General features: G+C 54.2%; 6 protein-coding genes across 6 annotated transcripts; 4 read left to right on the forward strand and 2 right to left on the reverse strand.

The window, feature by feature from the left end:
- Window positions 1–418: 418 nt before the first annotated feature.
- On the forward strand, window positions 419–4,549 carry J7T55_012125 (uncharacterized protein; the record flags this gene model as incomplete). The annotated part of the gene is made up of 1 exon (XM_053136982.1): window positions 419–4,549. The coding sequence occupies one exon, from the start codon at window positions 419–421 to the stop codon at window positions 4,547–4,549; it is 4,131 nt and encodes a 1,376-aa protein (XP_052999929.1).
- A 291-nt stretch (window positions 4,550–4,840) lies between these two features.
- On the reverse strand, window positions 4,841–6,695 carry J7T55_012126 (uncharacterized protein; the record flags this gene model as incomplete). The annotated part of the gene is made up of 5 exons (XM_053136983.1): window positions 4,841–5,459; window positions 5,567–5,780; window positions 5,896–6,034; window positions 6,241–6,365; window positions 6,512–6,695. The coding sequence occupies 5 exons, from the start codon at window positions 6,693–6,695 to the stop codon at window positions 4,841–4,843; spliced, it is 1,281 nt and encodes a 426-aa protein (XP_052999930.1).
- A 1,479-nt stretch (window positions 6,696–8,174) lies between these two features.
- Window positions 8,175–9,434, forward strand: J7T55_012127 (uncharacterized protein; the record flags this gene model as incomplete). Its single annotated transcript, XM_053136984.1, has 2 exons — window positions 8,175–9,164; window positions 9,237–9,434. 2 exons carry the CDS (start codon window positions 8,175–8,177, stop codon window positions 9,432–9,434), a joined length of 1,188 nt encoding a protein of 395 aa, XP_052999931.1.
- A 4,069-nt stretch (window positions 9,435–13,503) lies between these two features.
- On the forward strand, window positions 13,504–15,625 carry J7T55_012128 (uncharacterized protein; the record flags this gene model as incomplete). Its single annotated transcript, XM_053136985.1, has 3 exons — window positions 13,504–13,777; window positions 13,873–14,074; window positions 14,176–15,625. 3 exons carry the CDS (start codon window positions 13,504–13,506, stop codon window positions 15,623–15,625), a joined length of 1,926 nt encoding a protein of 641 aa, XP_052999932.1.
- A 1,929-nt stretch (window positions 15,626–17,554) lies between these two features.
- Window positions 17,555–20,005, reverse strand: J7T55_012129 (uncharacterized protein; the record flags this gene model as incomplete). The annotated part of the gene is made up of 1 exon (XM_053136986.1): window positions 17,555–20,005. The coding sequence occupies one exon, from the start codon at window positions 20,003–20,005 to the stop codon at window positions 17,555–17,557; it is 2,451 nt and encodes an 816-aa protein (XP_052999933.1).
- A 1,823-nt stretch (window positions 20,006–21,828) lies between these two features.
- Window positions 21,829–24,286, forward strand: J7T55_012130 (uncharacterized protein; the record flags this gene model as incomplete). Its single annotated transcript, XM_053136987.1, has 3 exons — window positions 21,829–21,843; window positions 22,359–23,829; window positions 23,919–24,286. The coding sequence occupies 3 exons, from the start codon at window positions 21,829–21,831 to the stop codon at window positions 24,284–24,286; spliced, it is 1,854 nt and encodes a 617-aa protein (XP_052999934.1).
- Window positions 24,287–24,465: the final 179 nt, after the last annotated feature.

A 24,465-nucleotide genomic window follows, 5' to 3' on the forward strand; every position in this document is an offset into this window, starting at 1 on the left:
ATCAACGAAAAAGCCCCACTTATCCGTGCTGGTATGAAGAATCATCGTGACAGAGCACAGTCCATCCTGTGGAGTAAAGTTGACAGCTTGACCCCCTCGTATTGTCTCGTTGGGGATGGAGCCTGAAACGTCACTACAGTCAGACCCTCTGCCACCCAGACACTCCAGGATGTGGTAGTCACCTGACATCGCGGCTCTCTTTGGGTAAGACGCGTCTCGACTGAGTCCCGACTTTCGCCTCATCCAGACGCGTCTATTCGCTTCCTTCACCTCTCAAACACAACAACCCTGGCCCATTACCAATACGTCCGCGGTACATGGAGCATGGATACCTTTAGAGGGCTTATAGAGGTCGGATTGTATATTGACATTCCAATTGTCGGCGCGAGTGATCCTGCCCAGCCTGTTTGCAGTCGACATGTCCAGCTCTGCGCCCTCAACCGCCACCGTACTCGAGTTCCGGTGTCTCTTCACACATGACCTCCGCCGCAAGCAGAAGCGATGGCAAGATGGCCGCCTCAAATACCACTCCTTCAATGCCCGTGTCATGGTCTATGATGAGCGTGGGAACTCCGTCGGAGACATGCACTGGCATGGTGACTACGACTTTGGCGAGGGCGAGGAAGTTCAACTCGAGCGTGGCGGCGTCATCGTACAAGTTGAAGAACTTGTCGAGCGTAGGGAGACCGACTTATCTGAGCTTGTTGATAAAAGGCTTCAGGAGAAGCAGCAGCGCCAGTTACAGCAGCTAGCCCGGTCCGCGGCTCCCAGTGCAATGCTGCCGCGGTCCCTGCCTCGCCCTGCTGCTATTGCCCCAGACCGTGTTCCACCACGACATCGACCGCTTCACCATGTTATCGGGACCCCGACTGGCCACCATGGAAAGGCTCTGGTTCCCAAGGAGTCACCCTTCGAGCAGAGGCAGCAAGCTGCTGAATCCCCAGATGATCGAGCTGCCAAGAGGAGGAGATTCGACGATCCTCCCCCGAGCAAAAGCGGATATGCAACAGCACTATTTGGGCAGTCCTTGACCCTCAGTGCCACGCCTACAAGTTCTCTGACTGCCATCCGTAGAACCCGGCCTGAACCAAGCTCAGACCCACCAGTCGAGTCCGATACGCAAGGTTCTCGAGAAAACCCACAACCGGTCCGGCGAGAACGGATGCAACCGTCTCGGCGCCTCAACCAGAGTGGCTACGCTCAGTCTCTCTTTGGACAAACCTTGACTCTGAGCCATGCCCCAGTGAGCTCAGTACCACCGACGCCCCAGTCGCGGAATAACCCAGCTTCGAGTCCAACGTTGAATGAAGCCAGGGAAGATCCGCAAGAGACGAACCGACCATCAACGCAGGAACGACCCATATTGTCTCGCCATCTCAATCAGCTTGGTGACAAGCCTCGGTCCGCTTTGCTAAGCAAACAAGACAGCATGAATGATAGGCGAGCAAAGGGCAGCGCTAGACCTAAGGCTCCCGAGGAAAACGTCAGCTTGTCTCGACGGCATCAAGCAGAACCCATAGCACAAATGCTCCCAGCGGATGTAGATGTTATCGAGATAGATGATCCGGATCCGATTGCGTCCCCGCCTATTCGGCCACCAAGAGCAGAGAAGCGCATTTCAACGGCCTTGCAAAATCAAAATGATGTTGGGCTTCCAACGGTCGCGGCGGAGCGAGGGTCTATGCATCACAAAGACCTGATTCGCCCAAAGAAGCGGCAAAATTTGGAAGATGATCGTGGAACCAAACCTGGGAGAAAGAAGGGCCACGAGAAGACCAAGACAGCGGAAACATCTGCATCCAGAGATCGTCCGAGTAATGCGAACCCTGAGCGTACAGATTCCGCAACGCATCAGAAAGCTGCGCGTGCCCCTGATTTGACAAGAAAATCGGAAATGCCCGTCACAGAGCTCCGGATCAAGTCTAGCAGGAAACGGGGTCTTCTTATGATATCGGACGCACCGAAGACGAAAAAGCCCCGTCGGCAGGCAGAAAAGAGTTCAAAATGTCACTCGAGGGATATGGATGACGACGACCCTTTCCGATCCCCATCACCTCAATCAGCGGGCAGTAATGGGAAAGTTCGCGCTGTTGGTAAATCGGCAGAACCAGGTGAGCTCGAAGAGGGTTCTCTGCAGCGCAAAATCTCGACTGAACTTGGTGAAGATGATGATCCCTTCCGATCGACATCTCCTGCAGACCAGGTGAACACTACTGTCCAGGATATGTCCCATGCTGGCTCCGAAAACAATGTAGGGAAAGAGCTTGCTAGTGCCCATCAATTTCCGAATCATCCTGAATCGCCACCAAAGGCGAGATATGATCCCTATCGAATTCCATCTTCTCCGGTGGAACGAGAGCCATCTCCGCGGGCGTCAAGTCCTGCGACTAAATCACCCGCGGCCAACAACGGACTTGGGCGTGGCATTGGTGATGGAATTCTCGCGCCCATCGACAAAAACAAAAGGCTGGGCAAGATCAAGCAACAGAGGCATGCCCGAAGGAAAGTCGTTTCTTCAGACGATGATGATGAATACGATGCTGAGCCGCCGCTTTCAATACCCAAGCAGACCGAGTCTAGGCCTAGTGTTGAACAGTCAGTTGGCCCCAGGCTCAACGGGGTAGCTCCCAAGAAACAGCTGAAGCCAAGGAAAGCCACAGACAGGAAGGGCGATGCTGAAGAGGAGGTTTTCAATGTCGAATCAGATGATGATCAGCCCAAGATAGCACGGAAAACCAGAGGTCAAGACAATCAGACGAGTGTCGAGTCAGAAGAGGATGGACAGCCTACAAGGCGTCGCAAATCAATGAGACAAAGACAGACGCGATCCGCGGCATATGAAGAGCCCTCACCTCTGCCAAGCGAGCAAGATGGCTCCGAGGAAGAAGTCCCAAGAAACCGGCACAAGGCGAAGACTTCTAAAGTATCAGAGGATCGTCCACGTCTAGAGAAGATCAAAAAGAATGTCAAGAGCAGAGAGCTTATTGGGTTCAATCTCGCAGCGCTGAATGCCCCTCTCGGCCTTAGGGGGATCGGGATGCCGTTCAGCATTCTATCTTCGCCGGTCACTGAGTCCATCCAGAGACGGGTCTCGAATCATCCTACAGTGGATGAGGCTCTGCATCGTGCGGCGAGCGAGTGTGGTAATATCCAGATGTCACCACCAAGTCCCAACTTTCCTGCACCACCTCTCGAAACGAACGCTAAGGGAAAGCGGACGTGGCCAGCAGAGGAAACACCGGATCATGTCACACTTGCTCCCTCCGAACTCCATCATGTCCAGGATCGACCCAGAAACCCAAAATGGACAGAAAATCGCGCTTCTGGAAAATCAGATGAATCAGCGGTCAACCCACGTAGCCCTCTACCAGTGGACAACGATCAAATTCCTGACACAGCTGCTCCGTCATCGAAAGAGATGACATCTCGCGAGCAACCCGCTGCCATCAAATCGAGGCTGACAGCACAACGGCAACGCGCTACGGCCCCGATCCCACAGGACAACACAGCTGAGGTTCCTGCCGAGCGCACACTGCCAAGCCTGGATCAGCCTATGCAAAACCACCCTTCAACAATTCGGATGCAATCCTCTCCAGGTGTGAAGGGCGGCACGTCTAACAGCACAACATCAGGCGTCAGTACGAAGTCAACGACGGTTTCTCAGCCGTCGCTTGTGCCTGCTACCAAGCTAACAACTCCGACTGGGCGTCCTCTGCAAGAGAGATCTCATGCAGTAAAGCAACACTCGTCGTTGACTGGCCAGGCGATAAGTGACAAGACGGAAGCACAGATTGAGAAGCCTGATCCAGCGAAGAGTATGCCTGCTGATCTGCCTGCTGATACCACAGCCAAACCACAGCCGGATACGTCTGTCGACCAGCAGAAGCCTGGTATTCGAAGGCAGCCATCAATAGTTGAGCCTGCTCATGCTCAGGTTGTTCTGACGAAGGACACATCAAACGGGGCTGAAGGCGATCACAGTATCTCAGAACACGCTTCCGCCACCTCATCACCGTCAGACAGCTCCATACCAGCCCTGAACCGCCAGGCTTCGGCCACTGGAGATCAACCCACTTTGCCCGTTGCAACGACAGTTGGGAGACTAGACTCCGATGCAGCACCCGCTCGCCCCATCCAGCAGCCAAAGGCTATCGGTCTCCGTCGGCAAACCTCAGCTCCACGGCGCATCAACAACCTTGCAGTGAAGCTCCCGCTCCAAGCAGGAGCAATTGAAGCTTCGTCAACGGACGCACACCCAAAGACTGCCTCTAACGCGCGCATAGCCAACCCAGCATCTCGGGGCCGCAAAGCAGCGCTCGCATCAGATGCAGCGGGAAAAGTGCCGCAACGCATGCTCCCACCCACACAGCCTATGATGATGCTTCCGATTTCTACAGCGGACCTGGCCATGACGCCAATCGAGCAGCCTCCCAAGGAGCCTGAGAGACCAAAGAAGAAGATGACGTTCCCTGGGTTTCAGTCTGCTAAGAGTGACGGACCTTGGAGTAGAGAGGCCTTTGATCTACTTGAGAGTGGCAGGCCTGAGTGAGAGGCTACGGTAGCGGTTCTCAATCCCACAAGTTTGGCAACGCTGAATTTTGTGATCATCTGTGCTGCAACGAGCTTTGATGGATATATATGTTGCAGTGTCAACGTACATTGGGAATGAGCGGAGCTTCCATGGGTCTGACAATTGGGTCTCGAAGTAGATAGCTGGTGAGCAACACTAGGACGAATGTACAAGCACCTTCGTGGCTACGACTAACGCAACGAACATTCTGCGTTTGCTCAACCCAACTGCAGCTGCCTCATCACCTTTCTGTGTCAGTCTCACCTCAATTCACACCAACTTCCCAGGCCCTTGCCCTTGTTTTCTCCTGCAGGTCTCATACTGGCTCATACCCTCCTCGTCACTGCCAGTCAGAATTCCTTCGCTACTGATATCACCATCACTCGCCCTACCCATAGTCAAGTGCGTGCTTGTCGTGACAAGGATCCCGCCCTTCTGGGCCGACAGTTCATCCGGCGTCTTCAGAATGTCGCTGCGAGAAGTAACAGTAGTCGACCGGCCATCACCCTCGCCAAACTTACACGCCTCCTTGTCTCTCCCAAAGCTGTGCAGCTGATAGTTCCCCGCGCCAGCACCAACGGCCCCAGCGGCACCACTCCCGCCGCTCTTGGCGCCGCTCCTCCTGAACCTGCTGCACCGCACCCCGCTGTCCTTCGCCTTGGCCCCTTCGGAGGCCGAAGACCCATCCGCCCCGGACCCCACGAGGCTGACGAGCCAGGGCAGGTGGCGCCGCACGAAGGGCTTCAGCATCGCGAGGCAGTTGCACAGGATGCCGATGTTGATCTCCACCGCGGACCACACCGCTGCCGAGCCCTGTGTGTAGAGCACGTCTGGGTTGTTGATCATGGCGCGGACGTAGGCGATGCGGACGCAGGAGGCTATCACGGCTCTGTTTGGGTATTTTCTGGTCAGCAAATGTCACTGGCGCCTGACATAGATCCACGCCGGAAAGGAAAGAAAATGAAGGGGGCTGAAAGGGTGAAAGGGTTCACGCACCCTGAACCGAGTGTGAGGATGCACCCGACGGCAACCTTCTGCTTTCGAGGCATGTTAAGCCCCCACAGCATGATCACCGGCATGATGACCAGAACACCATCGGTGGAGATATTAAGCACGGCCTGCGCGAGAGCGACATTGTTCAGGCAAGTGCTGCTGCCGACATTGAGGGGGTTGCAGGGCCCAGAGAGGACGGCGGTGAAGACGATCGTGTCTTTTGGGGAATAGTCATGTCAGTTGACTACATCCTACGGGCTTTGGATCCCAGAGTAACGGGAACCGGATGGGATTGGCGCTGTCCACCGGATCGAGAATTGTCATGTACTTACAGGTTGTAACTACGAAGGCGATAGCGTAGAGCGCGGCGCGGAAGCCCGTGTTTGGGTTGAGCCGATGGTAGAGCACTATCAGGGACAGCTTGGCGAGCGTTGGGGGCCAGAAGTAGGTCACGCCAAGGAAGAGGAGTTCCTGTTTTTGGCATTGTTATGTCAGTAACTAGTCCATGGACATTTTCGTGTGAAAGAATTTGCCTGTGTTCGTTATCGAGGATGCTGAGACTTGGGAACCCTGACTTGGATCCTGTGCATTGGTGCTTACATGGAGTGAACGGGATGCAGTTTTTGGAGAGATATGATGAAAATCGATCGTGGATAGGCCATGTTCGCTTGACTTACATTCATGTAGCATTGTAACTGTTCCTGGGTGACGCTCCAGAGATGTTTCCCGAAACCGCAAGGAAAGACCTTGAGCATGCCGATGAATGAGGCTAGGTAGACCGCCCATGCCGCGAGTATGAGAACTGTGGGGCGAGTGCGTCAGCACTAACTCGCGTATACAATTGTCTGAGAGGTTGAGAGTCGTTGTTGCTTTGAGCTTCATTATAGTGGATGTGTTTGACACATCGTTGTAGCCGGTGTGATAAAGTTGAGGAGAATTCCCACGTACAAGCATCGAGACCGAGTCGTCTTTGATTGAGGCAGGCTCCTGTGTAAAAACGCAAAATGAGACCGATCGTTGCCAAAGCAGAGGTCACAATATAGACGACCAGAATTCTGACCTGAAGCTCCGAGAAGCCGTCGAAGTCCGCAACCTCACCCGCGGGAACAGGCAATATCCCGACCTTCGACATAGTCGTTCTTTGAGACTTGACTTCGCGGCGGTGAGGACTCCTGAGACCAACCTGGCTGAATGAGAAGGGAGAGACGGAGCTGTCCCACTGGGACAAAGCATGTTTTGAATCAATTTGCAGTCAGCTACGTACTTAATCCGCCGCAGAGTCTGTCCTGCGTATGATCTGCAGATCGCTCGAGACAACTCAAGGAAAAGCATCTATGCAGGTGACATCGTCTACTATCCATGCGTTGACAACCACGTAACTGTTTTCCAACGGCTGTCGTGACCCTTGAGCCCAGATTTCTGGCAGGCGGCTATTTTGCCGTTTGGAAGGCCTGCTCGTACAACACACCATCAAAGAATACTCATTTACTTGTGCCCCAAAAGCTTTCAAAGATTCTTCAGGACTTGGGTGCCACTACGTGCCAAGTATCGTCCCGCGGTACACTAGATGTAATGCTGGTTAAAAAAAGCAACTTCAACAGGGGATCTGGGTGGACCCCAATGAACCGCTCGTTGTGGACCGCTCATTGGAAGACGGAGACGGAAGACGACAGGAAGAATCCGAATCATTTGAGGTTATGCAGGTCGTGCAGATAACCCCAGTCCACAACGTTCTGGTCCCCTGTTTTGAGCCGTAGCACAGCCTGCACGTGCGCTTGGTGAATACATCTCCTCAATTCACTTCTCACATTATTTTGACTCTCTTTCTACAAGTCATGTAGTTCTCAGACTTTGTCTTACCTGTTGAATTGAATCTGTTTATCCGGCTTGGCTCTAGCTTCTACACCAGGACAAGTGTATAAAACCACTTTACGAGACCTTAGGAGTACAGTAGCCTACTTCTCTTTGCTTTTTCCTTGGGTCCGTCTTTGAGACCACTAGAAGCTAGGAGTTGACCGAGAGGCGACCTGCCAACTGATTTGGCAGTTGATTTTATGCATCGGGTAAGATAGCTGCAGCCACGCGACAGGCTTCTGACCAACTGCGAATCGACGGGATCTCCCACCGCATATGCAGGAGTTCCCCGTTATTTCTGGCTGCTGTCAGGATTCTTGGCCAACGACCAGTGTGGCCTCCAGTAGTACTAACGAATTATACTGACCGAGGTAACATACTCCACCCACCACATCGATTGACCCGGAATCATTGACGTTGTTGGTGGTCAGCGACGATCTAGAGCCATGCGATCCAGATGTCGCCAATCGACGTAACATTGAGTTGGCGAGGCTTGGCCCCCTAGCCATGCCAGCTCGATCCAAAACGTATTAAGATGTGGATGGCCGAGAAGACCGTCCAGTTTTCTACGTTTTTCTTACTTTTTATCGACCTCCCTAAAGCCGCTGGTCAAACATTGCTGTCATACCATCCCATACCCATCTCACAATTCCTACGGTGTGGCCTGGCAAGCTCCGAAGTGGGAACCCGTATGATTGCTTCTCCTGCTTGAGCGTCAACCTATCACATTCTATAGCAGACCACCCTCGGCCTGGACATGTCTGTTGTCAGTCACAACGTTGGTAGCTTTGCCACCACCAAGCGTCGGAGTCTCGAGTGCGATGAGCCCCTGCCCACCTTGGCCGAGGAGATCACTCCAGGCTGGCTGTCCAAGGTCCTAGGAGTCAGAATCGATGGCTTGAAAATCCATGAAATCATCCATGGCTCGGGAACCAACGTCCTCATCGAAGTAGCCTACAACAAGAACCATGCCTCCTCCAAGAAGCTCCCGCCGACCCGGCTCTGCGTCAAGGGAGGCTTCAACCCGCAGCTCCTGGAGATGCTCCCCTCCCTCTTCGCGGTCTACCGCCTCGAGGCCCAGTTCTACCACCACATCGCCCCGCTTGTGCCAGGGCTACGGCTCATCCCCACGCACTGGTGCGGCACCGACCCGCCCACGCGCGCAAGGGGCCAGGGCATCGTGGTGATGGAGGACGCCAAGGCGGCGGGGTACACGTTCGGCGACCCGCTGCACACGTGGCCGGTGTCGCGCGTGCGGGCGGGCCTCGTCCAGCTCGCGAAGCTGCACGCCCGCACCTGGGGCGCCCGCGAGCGCGACTTCCCCGGCGTGCCGCGCGAGTTCGGCCTGCGCGACGTCATCACCGGCATGATGAGCCCGGAGCACTGGGCGCTGCGGTTCGACGACCCGGCCGTGCGGCCGCCTATACCGGAGTACCTCTGGGCCAACCGCGAGAGGGTTGTCAGGGGGATGCAGGCGCTGTGGGCGAATGCGGACCGGCGGATGGTGTGTTTGGTCCATGGTGATACGCAGATTGGCAATACTTTCATTGATGCGGAAGGACAGCCTGGATTCTTGGACTGGCAGGGTGTTCATGTGAACTCGGGTGTGCATGACGTTACGTACTTTATGACTGGGGCCCTTACTATTGAGCAGCGAAGGGCTCACGAGAGAGAGCTTTTCGGCTTCTACTTGCTTGAGCTGCATCTGGCTGGTGGGCCCAAGTTCGAGGTTGAAGATGTCTGGGATGTGAGTTGACTATTGTCTCGCGACTATCCATACCCCTTGAGCCTCTGAGCTAACATACTATTGAACGAAAAGGAATACCGCAAATACCAAATGCATGGCTTTGCCTGGGCTCTTGCTGGACCCATGATGCAACCGAAGGAGGTGGTCGACGCAATTTCACAGCGTCACTGTGCTGCAATCATGGATCATCAGAGTTTGGAGTTGCTCGAGTCACTTTCAGTATTCCAGTCTGGAAAAAGAGACAGGCCGGAGATCAGGAGTCGTTTGTAATCTGGCAAGTCTCTTGCAGAAGCTGCCTCATAGAACGAATATGGCTTTTGACTTGCGAATAAATTCCACCCCCACTTTCCAAAAGTGAAGCCTTTACACTTAAGCAATTACCTTGTTCATCTGGTATTTTTTTCTTTCTCGCCTCACAATATGGATATAGCTTCAAGAACATCTCAACACGAACGTGTCTTCTTTGGGGTCAGTGAATGGACGCATTTATTTACCCGGTTACCTCCATTATGAGTCAGGACTATTGTGTTATTTTAGGCTTCTCGGTTAGATCAATAACACGAACCGGCACATCGTTGTGGGATTGCCACTGCGGGAAATTTCTTCCAAGTCCAATTTCTTTTATGACTATTGAAATAATCACGATAATTACAACGGACGGATCATTGACGTGTGTAATTCAAGACAAACTTTCGGTTCTCATGACCTGCGAACATGAAAGCAGGAATGAACACACGGATAATTGCCAGATCATTGTGAACAGTCAGAAATTGTTATATGGTCGTGTGATTGTCTGTTTCCCGGGTAATATCCGTTGGGATTGATTAGTGTTTTGCATAGATGAAAGCAATACCAAAATTTAGGGTTCATAGCATAGGATAAGCGAGGCATGAACATATGCACTCCCGTTTGAGTACCAGCCCACAGAGATAATCAGCCGCTTGTGAGCAAGTTTTGGGCAGTACTTAAGCACTCGAAGTTGTATTAAACTGTCGCAAATTTGGCGTGCGTGCGAGCTGCCGGAAGCTACTACAGGGGAGTGCGCACCCGCCGGAGCACCTATAAATTACGCTCCGAGGGCTCGCCCTCCGCCGAAGCGAACTTAGCTAGAACAACAACGCTTTTATCTACGCTCCACCACTCGCTACGTGATCCACGGTGCTTCACATAAACTGATAGTAGAGTTTCCTAATTCCCCGGCATGGGAGCCTGGGCTTAAATCTTCACCAGGGTTGCAACTGCGACGACTCCGATGCTTAGCTTGATCAAACAAAGTCGAGATGCTCGCTCTGACCCGTGGAAAAGTCACCACGCGCAATGAGACGATTACTTCAGGTTGAGCACTCATAATAACAATACCTACGTAGATGTCATGGCCAAGGGTCTGTCGCCACGTGTTGAACAGCTTTGAAGAGGGCTCCTCTAGAGAGCGGGCGCGCAGCAAGAGGTTCTGTTTCCTAAATGTGAGGTATCAAATTACAATTGACAAAGCGAGCCTCGTCGATTCGGTCTCGAGGCGTTGCCGATGAGCCCATTTGTAAAATGCGGTACCGACATTAGCGACAGACCGACCCCTGGCCCAAGCGAGGACTGACAGACCGGCTGGGCTGGATCATGGGATGGATCGAAAGGAAAAAGGCCCGACATGAAACGTGGCGTCTATATTCCACACTCGAGCCAACCTAGACACAAAGGCAATCTGGAGAGCAACGGGGGATTATCGGATGACCCGGGCTTCGACATGTAGCGATAAGCTCTTCGTTGAGCTTCCATTTAGCTGGTCTGAAACGTGACACTCCTTGAATGGGGTCCGACTAGGCCGGAAAGAAGAAGTTTCCCCTAAAAATATTTCCGCAGTCAGGCCCTTCGGAAATTACATGGACTCTTTTTTTGTCCTTCCGTCTGGGTTGTAAATCCGATGGGGAATGGATGATGCTGTGTTCCAAGTTAGGGACCTTGGAGGTCACAAGTGAGAGCGAGGTGGAGGTGGAGTGGAGGTTGAGGATCCCCTTTTCCCCTAACCCTAGGAGCTTATCTTTTGCTGCCGAATAGGTGTCCCCAGGATGGGCAGGTGGGGTGGTTCTGTGGGCAAGTGGCTGATAGTGGGCACTGCTGCTCCGTAGGGCAGGTCCAAGGTGGTTCTCGGCCGACTCAGGCAGTCAGGGTGGCAAGGACCCCCTGTGAGAAAGGTGGATCGGGATCGTCCCTTCTGAACTTTGGAGTTGGACCAGGCACCTGGAGGGACGGGAATCAAGGCAGGAGGGGCTGGAGGGGCAGAGGGGCAGAAGGGGTAGAAGGTGCAAGGCGCAGTGTGCAATGTGGTAGCAGGGTGGAAGGTGGGAAAGTGGGTTGCCGTGGTATGTGGAAGGTGGAAGAAGGCGGAAGGAAGGTGGGCGAGCAGGCACAAACGATGCACAACTCTCTTCACCATCATTATTATCCTCGTCTCGATCTCCACCTCCAGCGCTGTGCACATCATGAAGTATCTAGACTACTGTGTACACACATCGATCAATCCATCAGTGGACGGACCACAGCCTGAGCCCTCACCATCGATGCATCCCATCCAATGATGACCTCCAGTTGCCACAGGACGAGGGCGAGCTCAGCGGCCCGCAGCCGCCAGTCACGAACCGTTCGCGGGAGCTATCTCGACGACAAGCGCTGGGCCTTATGCACCCAGGATGTTGGAGCTTCACAGCCCGCTAAGTCCCCTTCATTAGACAGACCTGCAGTGGCTCGAACTATGATGCGATGTGACGAGATGTGATGGGATCAGACCGATTGCCTGTCTGGTGCAACTCCAACTGGGACACACAACCCCCCAACGCCAGCAATCAATCGATCGCACCATCGCGGCACAAAAAGAGTGGGCTTCTGCAACAGCAACAACAGGGACATGAACTGAACTCACTACAGCCGCCCGAGTGGGATGCCGTTGCGGTTGTGTTTGTGTTTGTTGTGCCCTGTGCTGATCCGGAAGAGATGGGAAACGGCGTCACCGAGCCTCATGGCCGACGGTGCCCCATGCAAGTCGGACCAAGTCGCTCCTTTTCGCTGCGTGATAATCATTTGAGGACCCCGTCGCTGCGACAAAATTCTCCGCGAGGTGCAATTTTGGGAGCAGCCCATCCCCTCATTCTGGACACCCCGGGCTGTGCAGTGGCTTGACGATGCGTTCTTCTCAGGCTCTTGGAAGTTGGAATTGGAGTCGGAGTCGGGCTCGTTGGTCCTGGGAACCTAATCCGCGGCACGCCCAAGGGCAATGGAAACACGCGTTTCCCGGTGGCCTGGTTCGCCTCGTCGATCACCAGATCACCCGAACCTGTCCTTCCTCCACAATTCTCGGCCACTCTAGGCTTGGTTTTGTTTTGGTTCGTGCTGGGGTAGTGGCGCAAACAGATCGCCGGCAGGGCCAGCCTGCTTGAAACATCGCGGCTGACCGACGGCTTAAAAGATGAGACGAAAATCGCCCTACGAGCCAAAGCATCCCGTCTCGTCTTGTCTCGCTGACGCTGACAGCTGACGATGCTCTGCAACATGTTCTCTGCCTGTCTCGCACTCGAGAGGCGCCCCCTTGAACCTCCACAGGGAGACTCGAGCTCTGGCCGTTGCCTGCACCGGGCCACAAGCCAGCTCGATCCCTATTGGTCGGCTTGGTGCAGAGCGCCATTGTTTCGAAACGCTTGATGGCAGCGGTGATGCTCCTGGGCGCGTTTCAGGTGCTACGATCCACCTCACAAATTCGACATTTCCACCTTTCAGCTTCGGGAACAACGTTGGCAGGGTACCCCCCCATCTCCGCAACCTGCAATGACACTCATGAGATCAGAGGTGACCCTGCTGCCTCGTTGCTTGCCCAAACGGCCCCCTGTCCTGCTCGGCCGCGCAGCTCAACTTTTTTCTCCTTGGGTTTTGACCATGCCTCCGACAATGACTTCCAAAAAGTAATACATCCTCAAACAACAAGGCCGGTCTGCCCAGGTCCAATTTCACTTCTCTCCAGCTGGCCTGACTCGCGGGTGCGCCTCGAATCCCGAAAGCAGCTCGCGCGAGTTTGTTTATCACGAGCCACGACAGGACACAGCCTCCAGTCTCTTTTCCCCAGCGGTGATCGGGCTAGGTCTCACAGGTTTGAGCTCTTTATCACCATTTCCTTCTTCCGACCAAGCTTGACAGGTCCATGTCATTGCGTCCACTCGCGCAGTCGTCATCCCTCGGCTATTTGCTCCAGCAATTAGGCCCTCCGGTCACCACAGCACCCTTCGACCGTCAAAGGCCGCCGACCATCCCCGACGACCGTATTTAACCTTAATTGCAGTCCGGTATTGGAGCGCAAATGGACAATCAAGACAAGCCCTCGAGGGATAGCTTGGACAGCCTGGCGGTGGCCAGGCAGCACGTCCGCGCCCTCACGGATGGCGGGGTGTCGCGCCAGGCCTTGCTACGCGCCCTCCTTGAGCAAGAAGAAGCCAGCAATGAGCTGACGGCTCTACCGTCTCTTCCCTCTCAGGCCTCACCTCGATCTAAACTGAAGTCGAATCCCCTCACCAGAACACTTTCCCTATCTCAGGCCAAGACCAAAAAATCCCACTGGTCAACCTCTACAAACAGTATGTTGCCCCTGTCATCCCAATCACAGCCCAATCCCCACGTCTCGGATCGTCCGGTGTTTTGCCTCGGGAAACTCAGGCTGAACTTCTGATAGGTCGCCCGCAAGAGGAAGAAGATCGACCTCGCAGCTCGGATCAGCTGTCAACATCGACCGCAAACTCGGGCTCGAGGAACAGCTACTTATCGACCGAGACCTCATTGTCCTCTCGGTCGAGTACGATCACCCAGTTTCCTGGTACCGAGCTTCCTGGCAACAGGCCTGCTTCGGCAAGTACCAGGGCCTACTGGTGCACATCGTGAGTCTAATCCCGTCACCTGGCCTCCCACGTGCATTTGCACGAAGCAATATGTCACGGCTCAAGCATCGTCAACCTCCCCTTGCTTACCATTGAATTAGTTGTGATACCGAGTTCAAACGGAAGTTTGACTGGAAGAGGCACGAGGATGAGTTCCACGAGCGCTATAAAAAATACCCATGTCCCGACTGCAATCGCGTGTTCTGGGGCGCCAACACCTTCAACCAGCACCACAAGACGCGTCATAATTGCAAGACATGTCCTCATGCCGACAAGGTAATTAAGTATACCCGTAAGAAGCGTGCGTGGGCTTGCGGTTTCTGCGCCGCCTTTCTGCCGTCCATGGATCGATACATCGACCACATCGGTTTGCATTATGAGGCAGGGAGGACCAGAGCTCACTGGTATCACTCGAATGTCATCTACGGACTGCTGCACCAACCCGGTGTGAACGCGGCCTGGAAACAAATCATAGGTGCCCGGTTCAGCCATATCCCTAAAGACGAACAACCTCGGTATGGGTGGGAGATCAAGACGACAGGAAGGAAGCAAGGGTTTTTGGAGAACGAGACAGCAGGAAACCTGCAAGATCTCCTCGAGTTCTTCAACCCGACGAAGGATGATCCGGCCAAGGTCGCCCGTATAGCATTCGAGATGGCAGAGTTGACCCCGGCGAATCAGTCCCCGGGCAAGGCAAGCACCGACGACAAGCTGCAAGCTCCGCCGCCACCGCCACCAGCGCCGAAGAGGGAGAAGTCGTCGAAGAGGAGCCACAGCGGGACTCAAAAAGAGCTGTTGCCTCCGCCGCCATCCATGAAGGAGAGGCCGATGACTCAGTGGCCGACCAACTATCCGACGTCCGACGTCCACGAACTGCCCGCCTCGGAGCCCAGTATCCATAGTGCCGAGCTCGACTTCGACTCGACCGCACTTCCGCAGCCGCTCTTCACTACCGGCAATTCTCTCTCACCACCACCGACGCAGACACGGTTCGCCCACGCTCCAGCCCCGAGCATCGCGATTTCTACCGCCTCCGATCCTCCGCCTTACGTGACGCCTACGACACCCTTCCCGCCCATGCCCCGTGACACTGTGGTTGAGCTACTGAACGATTACATGGTCCAGGACCATATGCAGCCCGGAAACATGGCCGAAATGCCTGACATGCCCGACATGCACCAACTTCACAACCCTCCTCCATTCGGCACCTACGACGACTGGAACTCGATATGCTCAACCATGGTCGACGACTTGGCTTCTCCAAGAGGACCGCCACTACCACTTGCGCCCCACGAGCAATGCCAGCCCCAGCCGCAGCACCCTGTCCGCCGTTCAGATGTATGGGCGACTCCGGGAGACAACACAGAGTCGATGTACATGGAAGACGTGCAGGCGTGCGATGTAAGAATGCAGCAGATGCCAACACCTTCTTTGCATGAGAACAACGTCAGGAGATCTGATGTTTGGGCTGCATCGGGCCCACCGGATTACGAGGGGATGGGGTACGAAAACGAAGTCGCACCACCACCGCCCCACACGAACTGGCTGTGAAAAGCCCAGCACGATGAGAGAGCGAATAATTCATTCTTGGATGCTCCCGGAGGCGATGCTTTGGCGCCATGGCGGCAAGTGAGCAAGCTCTCAAGTCGAGGAGCTGCTGAGATGAGCCTTAATACCCTTCTTGTTGTATATATTTTAATGGTAATGACCGCATCGGATCGGAGCCGCGTGTTGGTACGGATACCTTTTGTACTGTGAAAATTGAAATACCCGACAACAATCTTGTTTTCTCTTTTTTTCCCTTTCCTTTCAGTGTGTATATATCCAACGAAGTTGGGGGTGGGGGCGTCGTGAGGGTGGTGGAATCTCTCTGGAGTATTGAGAGATGCCTTGTCGGTGGTCTGCCACGGATAAGTGTATGCAGATTGGATGAGAAGAAAGGCAAGGAGGAGGGCTAGAAGGAGATAAGAATGGGAGGGCTCTATGTGATATACCATGGACTCTATTCTTCCCATTCTGTGTATTTGTATTGTATAGTATAGCGGACAAGACAGGTCTCGAGAAAATAACAGGACTGTGTGTGACAAAACTTCTTGAGGCTATGGCATGACCGTTACTTGCACATGCTTGCGGGCTTCATGCTCAGAGAGTGACATAGGTGGAGGCAGGCGGGTTTCAGCATCAGGTATCTTGAGCTCAGGCTGGTGCTCTGCCAACTGATTTTGTTTGTGCTATCTCTATACTACCTTTCTGCCATGTACTCAATGTCTTTCTCTATTTGCCACTGCCACGGTGCGTTTCTAGGAAAGAGGCGCTCCATAGATACTAGGGCTCTAATGTCTTGGAAGGGCGAGTAGCCCGGCGGTGGTTTGTCCTGTGGATTACGGAGCTGTGAGGCCATGCGACATATGTGCTCGGCCGAGGAGGTTCAACTTTTATGTGTCATTATTCATATTTTCATGGGATTCATTCTTTTTTCGGAGAGGTGATAGATACGTAGGGGTTGCGGGCGGCTTGACCGTTGAGGAGCTGATACAACGGTGGGCTGACGGGTCACCTCCGTCAGATATGTTGAAGGCATGAGCTTCTGGAAGGTATTATGTCTGCCCGACATGGCACTTATGATGCTCTCAGGGTCTAGAGGCTTCTCATCATCCACGGATTGCTTGAGCCAACCGGTAGCTGGGTGGGGCTTGGTTCCTCCTGGGGCATCTTTATGTACATGTGTGTCATCCTCGGCCAAGTGTTGCTATTGCATAAAGCTGAAGATGTGTTTGCATAACCCATGTATACATATCTACCTTCAAATGTACTTGAATATTTGTTTACTGGAAGGATGATAGGACGAGATGTACTGCCAATGCGGCAGGGCTCGCTATTATCTTGGGTTTTAGGAAGACATGTTCAAGACCGTTCGAAATGCGGACTGAAGGGTTGACAGGTTGTTATAGATTCTACTGTGGAAAGCAGCCATGGGCGGGCGTAACGTAATGATGAGAGTCAAGCCTGCACTGTTTACACCTGTCACGAAGGCATCACAGGCAAGACAGGGACACTCGAGAGTTCAGCCACCGAAGATCTAATTTTCTATCTGTAGACATACGCCTCGCTAAATCTAGCTCTACATCGAGCTAGCAACCAAGTACCAAGCCACAGGAGAGACAACCAGACCCCCGACAACAAGCCTTTATTCCCCCACACCGCACGTGGGCATCGCGTCGCATCGCTGCGCTTCACCAAACAGCCCCGACGACACTCGTACATACGCACACGCTCAGCAACAGAGGAATGAAAGTTATTGTTTCCAGAATGTAAATATCAGAAGAAGAAAACAGTGGATGGGTGGGTATCTCAACATATGCAAAACAACAAAAAGGGAACACACAACGCTAGAGCAAAACAGAGCCGAAGCCATTACCGCTACGAGACAGCCGAGACGGTCAGGTGCTTCCGTGCCCAAGGGCGACGACGAGCACCCCGTCAGCAACGGCCGCTCAGCAGGGGCACCGCCCGGGCGACAGGGCCGAGGAAGCTCCTGACATGGCCGACGACACCGCTGGGTCTCTTCCGCGAGGGATAGGTCGAGACCGGGGCGACCGTCGACAGTAAGGCGAGGAAGACGGATGACATGCTTGGCATGAAGGCGAGAATGTTTTGCGCTTGTGTATGTTGTTGTGTTCGATGCTGTTTTTGCAACGTCGTCACCACGACCACCACCATCAACAGTGATAGCACTATGGAAACAAGGCCGGACACGGCCAGCTGGGACGACAGACCCTGCGAGGACGAGGTGCCTGCCACCAGCAGTTGTCGCGCCGGCGAGGAGAGGGGTGCGACGCCGTCCCCTGACGAGGGCGAGCGCGCGGGTTTGGATGCAGGTGCTGGCTGCGGCAGTCCTTGGCTTAGTACCAGGCCTTGGAGTGGCAGTCCTGCGTTGGCAGTTACGGAGCCAAGTCCGCGTTGTTGGCATGCCAGTGGCGTTCCCGGGTCGGATAGGCGCAGGCCGTCGACGCGGACGTCTGGAACCTGGCTGCGTACGGCCGCGGCGTTGCCGCTTGACGACGACCTTAGTCCCTGTGGCATACGGCGGAGTGATGACAGGCCGGCGAGTAGTCCATCCTGGCTTGGGCTGACGGACGGGCTTGGACAGCCCTGTGACTGTGGGCTTAGGCTGCCTGTGCTGCTTGCACTTGACGCGACAGTTACGGCTGGCGATGCCAGGAGTCGTTGAACGGTGTCGGCTAGGTCTGCACGGCGCCGTCCTGGGTCCAGGTATTGGAGTTCCTTTTCAGAGGTCAGCATAACGGTCATGGAGAAGGGAGAGGGTGGATCCCGTACATTTGGACTAACTGTCTGTGAGCTCACGTGGGCGTTGCCAGCGCCAATTGTTGTGCCCTGGCTGAGTACCCGTGAACCAACTCCCTGTGAAAGGACCGATGCCGAGGCAAGGGACGTGGAGGACTGCCTGTTGAGGCCAGAGCCGACGGATAGGTCCGCACCGTGTACTTGTTGGCTGCCCAGTGGTTGATGACTGTGTATTGTTTGAAGACCCTCAAGTCTCGTCACGGAGCTGACAGAGCGGGCTGTGTTGTGTCCAGCGTCATCTGCGTGGAATGGCAGTGAGCCGACCAGCTCGCTGGAGTATCCTGGTGGTTGTCGGCCACCAGGAACTCGTTGCTCCGATCCGCTAGGGTGGAGAGCCGAGTGGGACTGTACAAAGCGCGACTTCTGTACGCGGGCCAGGCCGGTGCTTGATGATGATTGCTCGTCAATGCTGGCTGGTGACTGAGCTTGTGAAGTAGGGGCCGATTTCAGTGACTGTGGCTCCTCATCAATGAAGCTAGACGCAGGAGAGAAGAGGTTGAAGTCCACATAGTTGCTGCCAAATTGGCCGGCTGGGTTGAGGTATGGCAGGGTTGGCTCCTGGCCGTTGTCTGCGTTCTGAAGGAAGACCAGGGAGCTGTCCTCGTTGAATGTGAAGTCGCTTGCCTGTGGGATGACACCAGAGTTGACTGGAGTCAGTGGCTGGGCAGAAGAGACAGAAGAGCCCGACATGGATGGCGAGAAGGAGTTGTCCATGCCAAAGAAGAAGTCGAAGTCTTGTGGGACGGCGCCGTAGAAGTCCTCAGGGATGGAGGCGTTCACAGGCTCGTCGTTGAAGGTAAGGAACTGGTCCCAGGGCTCATCAAAAGAAGCTGAGAAATCAGTGCTGCTGAGGCCGAGACTATCTATTTGAAATGAGGCTTCTGGAGCGGGTGTAAAGGCTGCCGAGTGCTCCTTGGGGGAGGGAGAAGAAGTCTTCCTTGACTTCTTAGCCGGTTTGGCAGCCTCAGCCTTGGACTCGACCTGAGAGGCGGGTCGCTTCTTGTGGCTAGGATCGCACTTGATCTTCTTCTTCTTGCATGCGTCGCAGGCCTTGAGGATGCGCATGAGGTGAGCATGGTCGCGCTGCTCCTTGCTCTTGCAGCCCCGGGAAACGGAGTTGGTGACGTCCTGGCCGTCAGCGGTGAGGATCTTCATGCCGGGAAGGTGAGAGAAGTCAGTAGTGGCCTTGGCGGGCTTCTGAGTGGCAGCACGGGACTTCTTCGCTGCTGGGGCCACTGCGGGAGTGGACGCCTGGGAGGGAGAGCTGTGGAAGCTCAGGTCGGACATGACAGGGGAGACATTGTAGGCGGACTCAGGGGTGGCGGCAGGGGTGAGGACGGCGTAGTACTTGAAGTTCTCGCCTGTCAAACGATAGTGCTCGAAGAAGTCCATGGAGATGGTGGCTCGCTTCTCCTGGGCAGATCCGGGACCGGGAAGGTAGGCGCCGATAAGCTGCTCGAGCTCCTTGGTGCCGACAGCGGGCAGGAACTGCAGAGGAGAGCCGAGCGCGGGCTGGTACACGCTGAAGCCCTCGACGGCCGAGGTAGATCGCGTCATGTCGGACATTGCTGTAGGGTGTTCACTGAAGCACGGGTGAAAGGGGTCCAGATTTTGATGTTGATAGATGTTGGTTGTTTCAGTGGGGTAACCGGTCATGGGATTACGAAACCGGCTGGATCTAATGCTTTGACCTTGGCAGGACTTTTGAGATATCTTGCCTTGGTGTCGTGTTTGTTCTGTACGCTTGTGTTGCCAGTACTTGCGTGGTGTTCGCGATAAGTTGCTGACAATCCGGGAATAGCGGAGATTGTGGGTTTAGGCAGAAGAGCTGAGGATTGGAGGCAGGGGCCAGTCTCTCTCTCTTGAGGGCTGGTCTCTTGACTGCTGCCAGAGCTCTTCAGTCTTGGTAAAGACAAGGTGATAATCTTGCTTCCGGTGTAGTCTGTCAATTAGTTGAGGAGAAAGAAGGGGAAGAGATGTCGATGCCTAGTCTCGGGAGGGAGTCAACTTCATATGGTTTGAGGCCTTGAAACTCGGGAAACCCATCTCGACAAGGCGCAGCAACGATGAAGTTCAGTCATTCGGCGAGCCGAAAAGGGATAGCGTCTTCTCCATGGCGTCTACATGTGGTCCCACGCACTTCTGATAGTGCAGTACTGTGGGGTATCGCAGGCATGGCCGATTTCGACAATATGGGCAACATATATAGACCTGCCCGCCAATTGTGTGATTGTCCAAACCAAAAAAGGAATAACATGATAGCGATATATTTGTGAAAGCGATTTCCACCACATTAGGAGATTTTCAAGTCATCGAATTGTGTTACTTCAAGTTCTTTCACGAGTATCAGTCCTTGAGCCCTAGAGAGAAGAGGGGGAGCAAACCCCAGACCGGATCTTGCAGCGATCTATCCACTCTGGTCAGGCAGGTTGTAACTCTCTAGCAGAGTCCCCTGAGCTCGCATGTAGCTGCCAGTCAGGGTGGGGCCATCCTCCAACCTCCCATTGGATAAGCTGACCCTAGTCTGTAGTGGTTTTCGGCGAGAGAATCGTTTGATGAGTGAGAACCCGGTCCCCGTCAATCCTCTCAGGCCCGCAGCTCTGGAACCTGCCTACTCGAGCTACTGCAAGGTTGCTGACGGGCTTTCTAGCACCGCCTTTCCAATTGGCATGGGCGCACAGCACCCTATATGGCCTAGATAAACTTCAATTGGCCAATTGCCGGCCACCTGAGCAATGAGTCAATCCACAACTGCGCGATGGCTTGTAGCATTGACCGTCCATTGATGGATCCAATGGATCAATATCTTGATTTGCTATGCATGCAAGCGTGACTCCTCTTGCTCCTCGGTCCGTAACAGTAGATTGCGATTTGTCGTATCCACTGCAGAGCCTCAGTCCTCTCTCCCCGTCCACCTATTAGACTATCTACTTGCCTGGGAACTGCCTCGCTCAGTTTCGGATACCTTGAGCGCCCAGCCCCCATCTCAGTCCGAGGCTAACGGCTTATCAGCAGCACGCAATGCACTAATATACGACATTGGGCCGGTTCAATGCTATACCGAGCATTCTCGGGCGAGACATTGCTCGTTCTACGGGGTACGTCATGTAGCTTCAATACCTGGGGTCGAGACAAGCAAAGACAAGCAACGGGCTGGAGAAGTGGGGGCGCACGGGGTGCGCCGTTCGCAGTACTCGGAGCCGACTGCCCGGCACCGCTTCTGCCCGTGCTGTACTCCTCCCGGAGCCCGACATTGCTTGATTTGACCTCAAGTACCGCCCCTTGAGCATCTCTGTACTTCCCTCTCGACCCAAAAAAAAAACTACCTGTCCGTCGAGTTTTCTTGACTTCTTGACGAGGAAAGTTCTTCTACCACCCCGGACCCCAAAATGACTGCCCAGTGTGTAAGCCGTCCTAGTTGGTTTCAAGTCGAGCCACTTGGAAATCAATCCGAGCGCTGAACACTGCTCCTCTGCTTAAGTAATTCAGGCATTTCCATCCCTCGTAAATCTCAAAGTACCGTTCGCAAAGTGTGATATACTGAAATCTAGCCTCGCTGATATCCTCTACATATATACACACAAGAGTACTTCAGATTCACCTATCTCCACAATGTTGCATCCTTTGCATCCTCTGGGCCCACTCTCAGGTCATGGCCAGCCTGGCCAGCTCGTAGCATTGCACCGGGACGCCGTGTTCTGCCACTTCCACAGTCAGAACAGTGTCTGATCAAGTTCTCATCCACCGACTGCCGATAACCAAGGTTTTCTCAAATTCATTTCGCACCTTGAACCGCATGATGGACACTTTACAAGAGCTTTGGAAACCCGCGCAATTGGAAACAGCAGACCTCAAATGCTGTCATTGTGGAGAGCCTGTCACCAAAGACGATACGCTAATTAGAACCTTTGCCCTACAGCCAAAGGAACCCCCGCACACCGCCACGGCTAACGGGAAACAACATGCAGCGGCGATCCAGGTTCCCTGGTTGTCCGAAACAATCTTGACGTTCGACAGACATTTTAGGTGCCTTCTCTCGTCAAAGACAAGATATGTCACCATCTCCCATGTCTGGCACCCAGACGTGTCCAAGCTACAGTTTGAGTACACGCAAGCACTCGTACTCGACAATTTCTCTGAGGACGAGATTGCTTCTGTGGCCCGTCTGGTGCGTGAAGTCCCTACGCGCATCTACCTAGGCATCGTCGACTCCTTGAAGCCTGAAGAAAGGCAGGAAGGTCTCCTGGAAGTATGGCATGACTACATAAGCGTGCCGCAATGGTGTCACGGACGCAAAGGCCACATCATTCACGCCATCCCTGAGCTGTACAGCCACGCCTACTTTGTGGTCCCCTTTTTCTCCGACCTGGCGCCGTCTTCGGTCCAGGCGATGCGCAGCGGCTCCACCAGCGAAGAACGTGTCCGGGGGGTCGTTGAAGTGTGCAACTCGAGATGGTTTCGCCGTATCTGGACAGCCATGGAGTGCGTGCAGAGCAGTCAGCTACGGCCGATGCTGCAGGACTACAAGCTGCTGGATGAGTTCCGAACGGGTCTGCCATTCTATGACGAGCCGGCCTTGCACTATGAGGATGAGGTGCATCGGACGATCAGGGACCACGTTGTAAGGCTGGCTGGGGTCGGAAGAAACGTCCTGCCGCACATGTTGGGACCACTCGCGCCAGTGCGCATTAGGCGTCTTCGCGGGCTTCCTGTACCATTTGCACACTGCTTCATCCTCATCTCAAGAAGGCAGGCCACAGTGCCGGTCGACTTTATCCACGCTCTCCTTGGTCTTACCGGGCCAGTGGTGCCATTCTCCGAGTTACCGCACCAGGACATTCGCAAGTCCGTGTCAATAATAGCGAAAGCGCGCCTGCGGGCTGGAGACTTCAGCCCCTTGTTCATAATGCCACGCAAAAGGGACGCTGCTGGAATAAAGGCCACTGGATTTGACGAGCATGGAATGTTCGGCTTGGGAATGGAAGAATCACCTCCTCAGTTCCCTGGCATCGTCCTGTCCGGTCCCGGGGAGTCAATGGCGAAGCTCAAAGTGGAGAATCTCGGAACAGTCACGATGGCTAAAAGACTCTGGAAGAACACAGATTTCGGGACGTTTCACGAGCTTGCGAGGCGAGTCCTCGACGTCACCGGTCCTGATCCGGATGTGTTCGCAGAAACCATCTGCTGTCGGTTCTTCGGGGACCATATAAAACAAGTGCGGGAGAACCTTGACAAGGAGAACCGGAGATCACAGCTACAGGTGCACCTTCAAGTTCTCTACGATGAGTACCCAGGCGTGAAAAGGCGTAGTGCTACAGACTACGTTGCTCAGCTGCTGATGCTGAACGAAGCACATAAAGGAAACATCTCGCCGAACGCGATGGATTTCAGTAAGTCATTGGATACTCTTTCCGTTCTTTCGCATCTCTGAGGAGCTCATTTGGACCAAAAGCCCGCTAACGAGTCACTTGTACTATAGTGAACGTCCATGGCAAAGTTATTCATAGCAGCGATGAGAGGACAATGGTTTGTGTCGACTGCTCCATCTGCCGCGGTCGATTTCTGATACAAGTCGGCTTGATTCATCGCAATCCTAAGCTCCCTTCTGAAATTCTAGGCGCTGTGGCATACCGAGTGCCTGGCCTCAAGTACGCTCTCACGCACCACGGAGGAGCGGGATGGCTGGTTAAGGACGGCCGCATTGTTGCCCGCTTCCTCTGGGCCGCATCTACGTGTAACTGCCACAATATCCAGGACGTGGAACTGGCATTCCCTGATGATTGGATTCCCGAGCCTTGGCAGAATTTGTTTGAGTATGGGGTAGACAGAGACCCGGATCATTCTTAGCATTTGTGTACTACTTACCGACTTCAGAATGGCCCTACTTTACGCCAGAGTAATATGGAACGCCGTTGAGGAAGACTGTCTGATCGAATGCTGCTATCTGGCATTTGACTGCTTTTGGAGAGCTGATTCGATGACAGAAGCTTGATAGAAGCTGTACTAGGCTGCACTATTCCATCGGA

This window comes from Diaporthe amygdali (assembly GCF_026229845.1).
Source record: "Diaporthe amygdali strain CAA958 chromosome Unknown NODE_2_length_3802984_cov_64_841326, whole genome shotgun sequence".
NCBI lineage: Eukaryota > Fungi > Ascomycota > Sordariomycetes > Diaporthales > Diaporthaceae > Diaporthe > Diaporthe amygdali.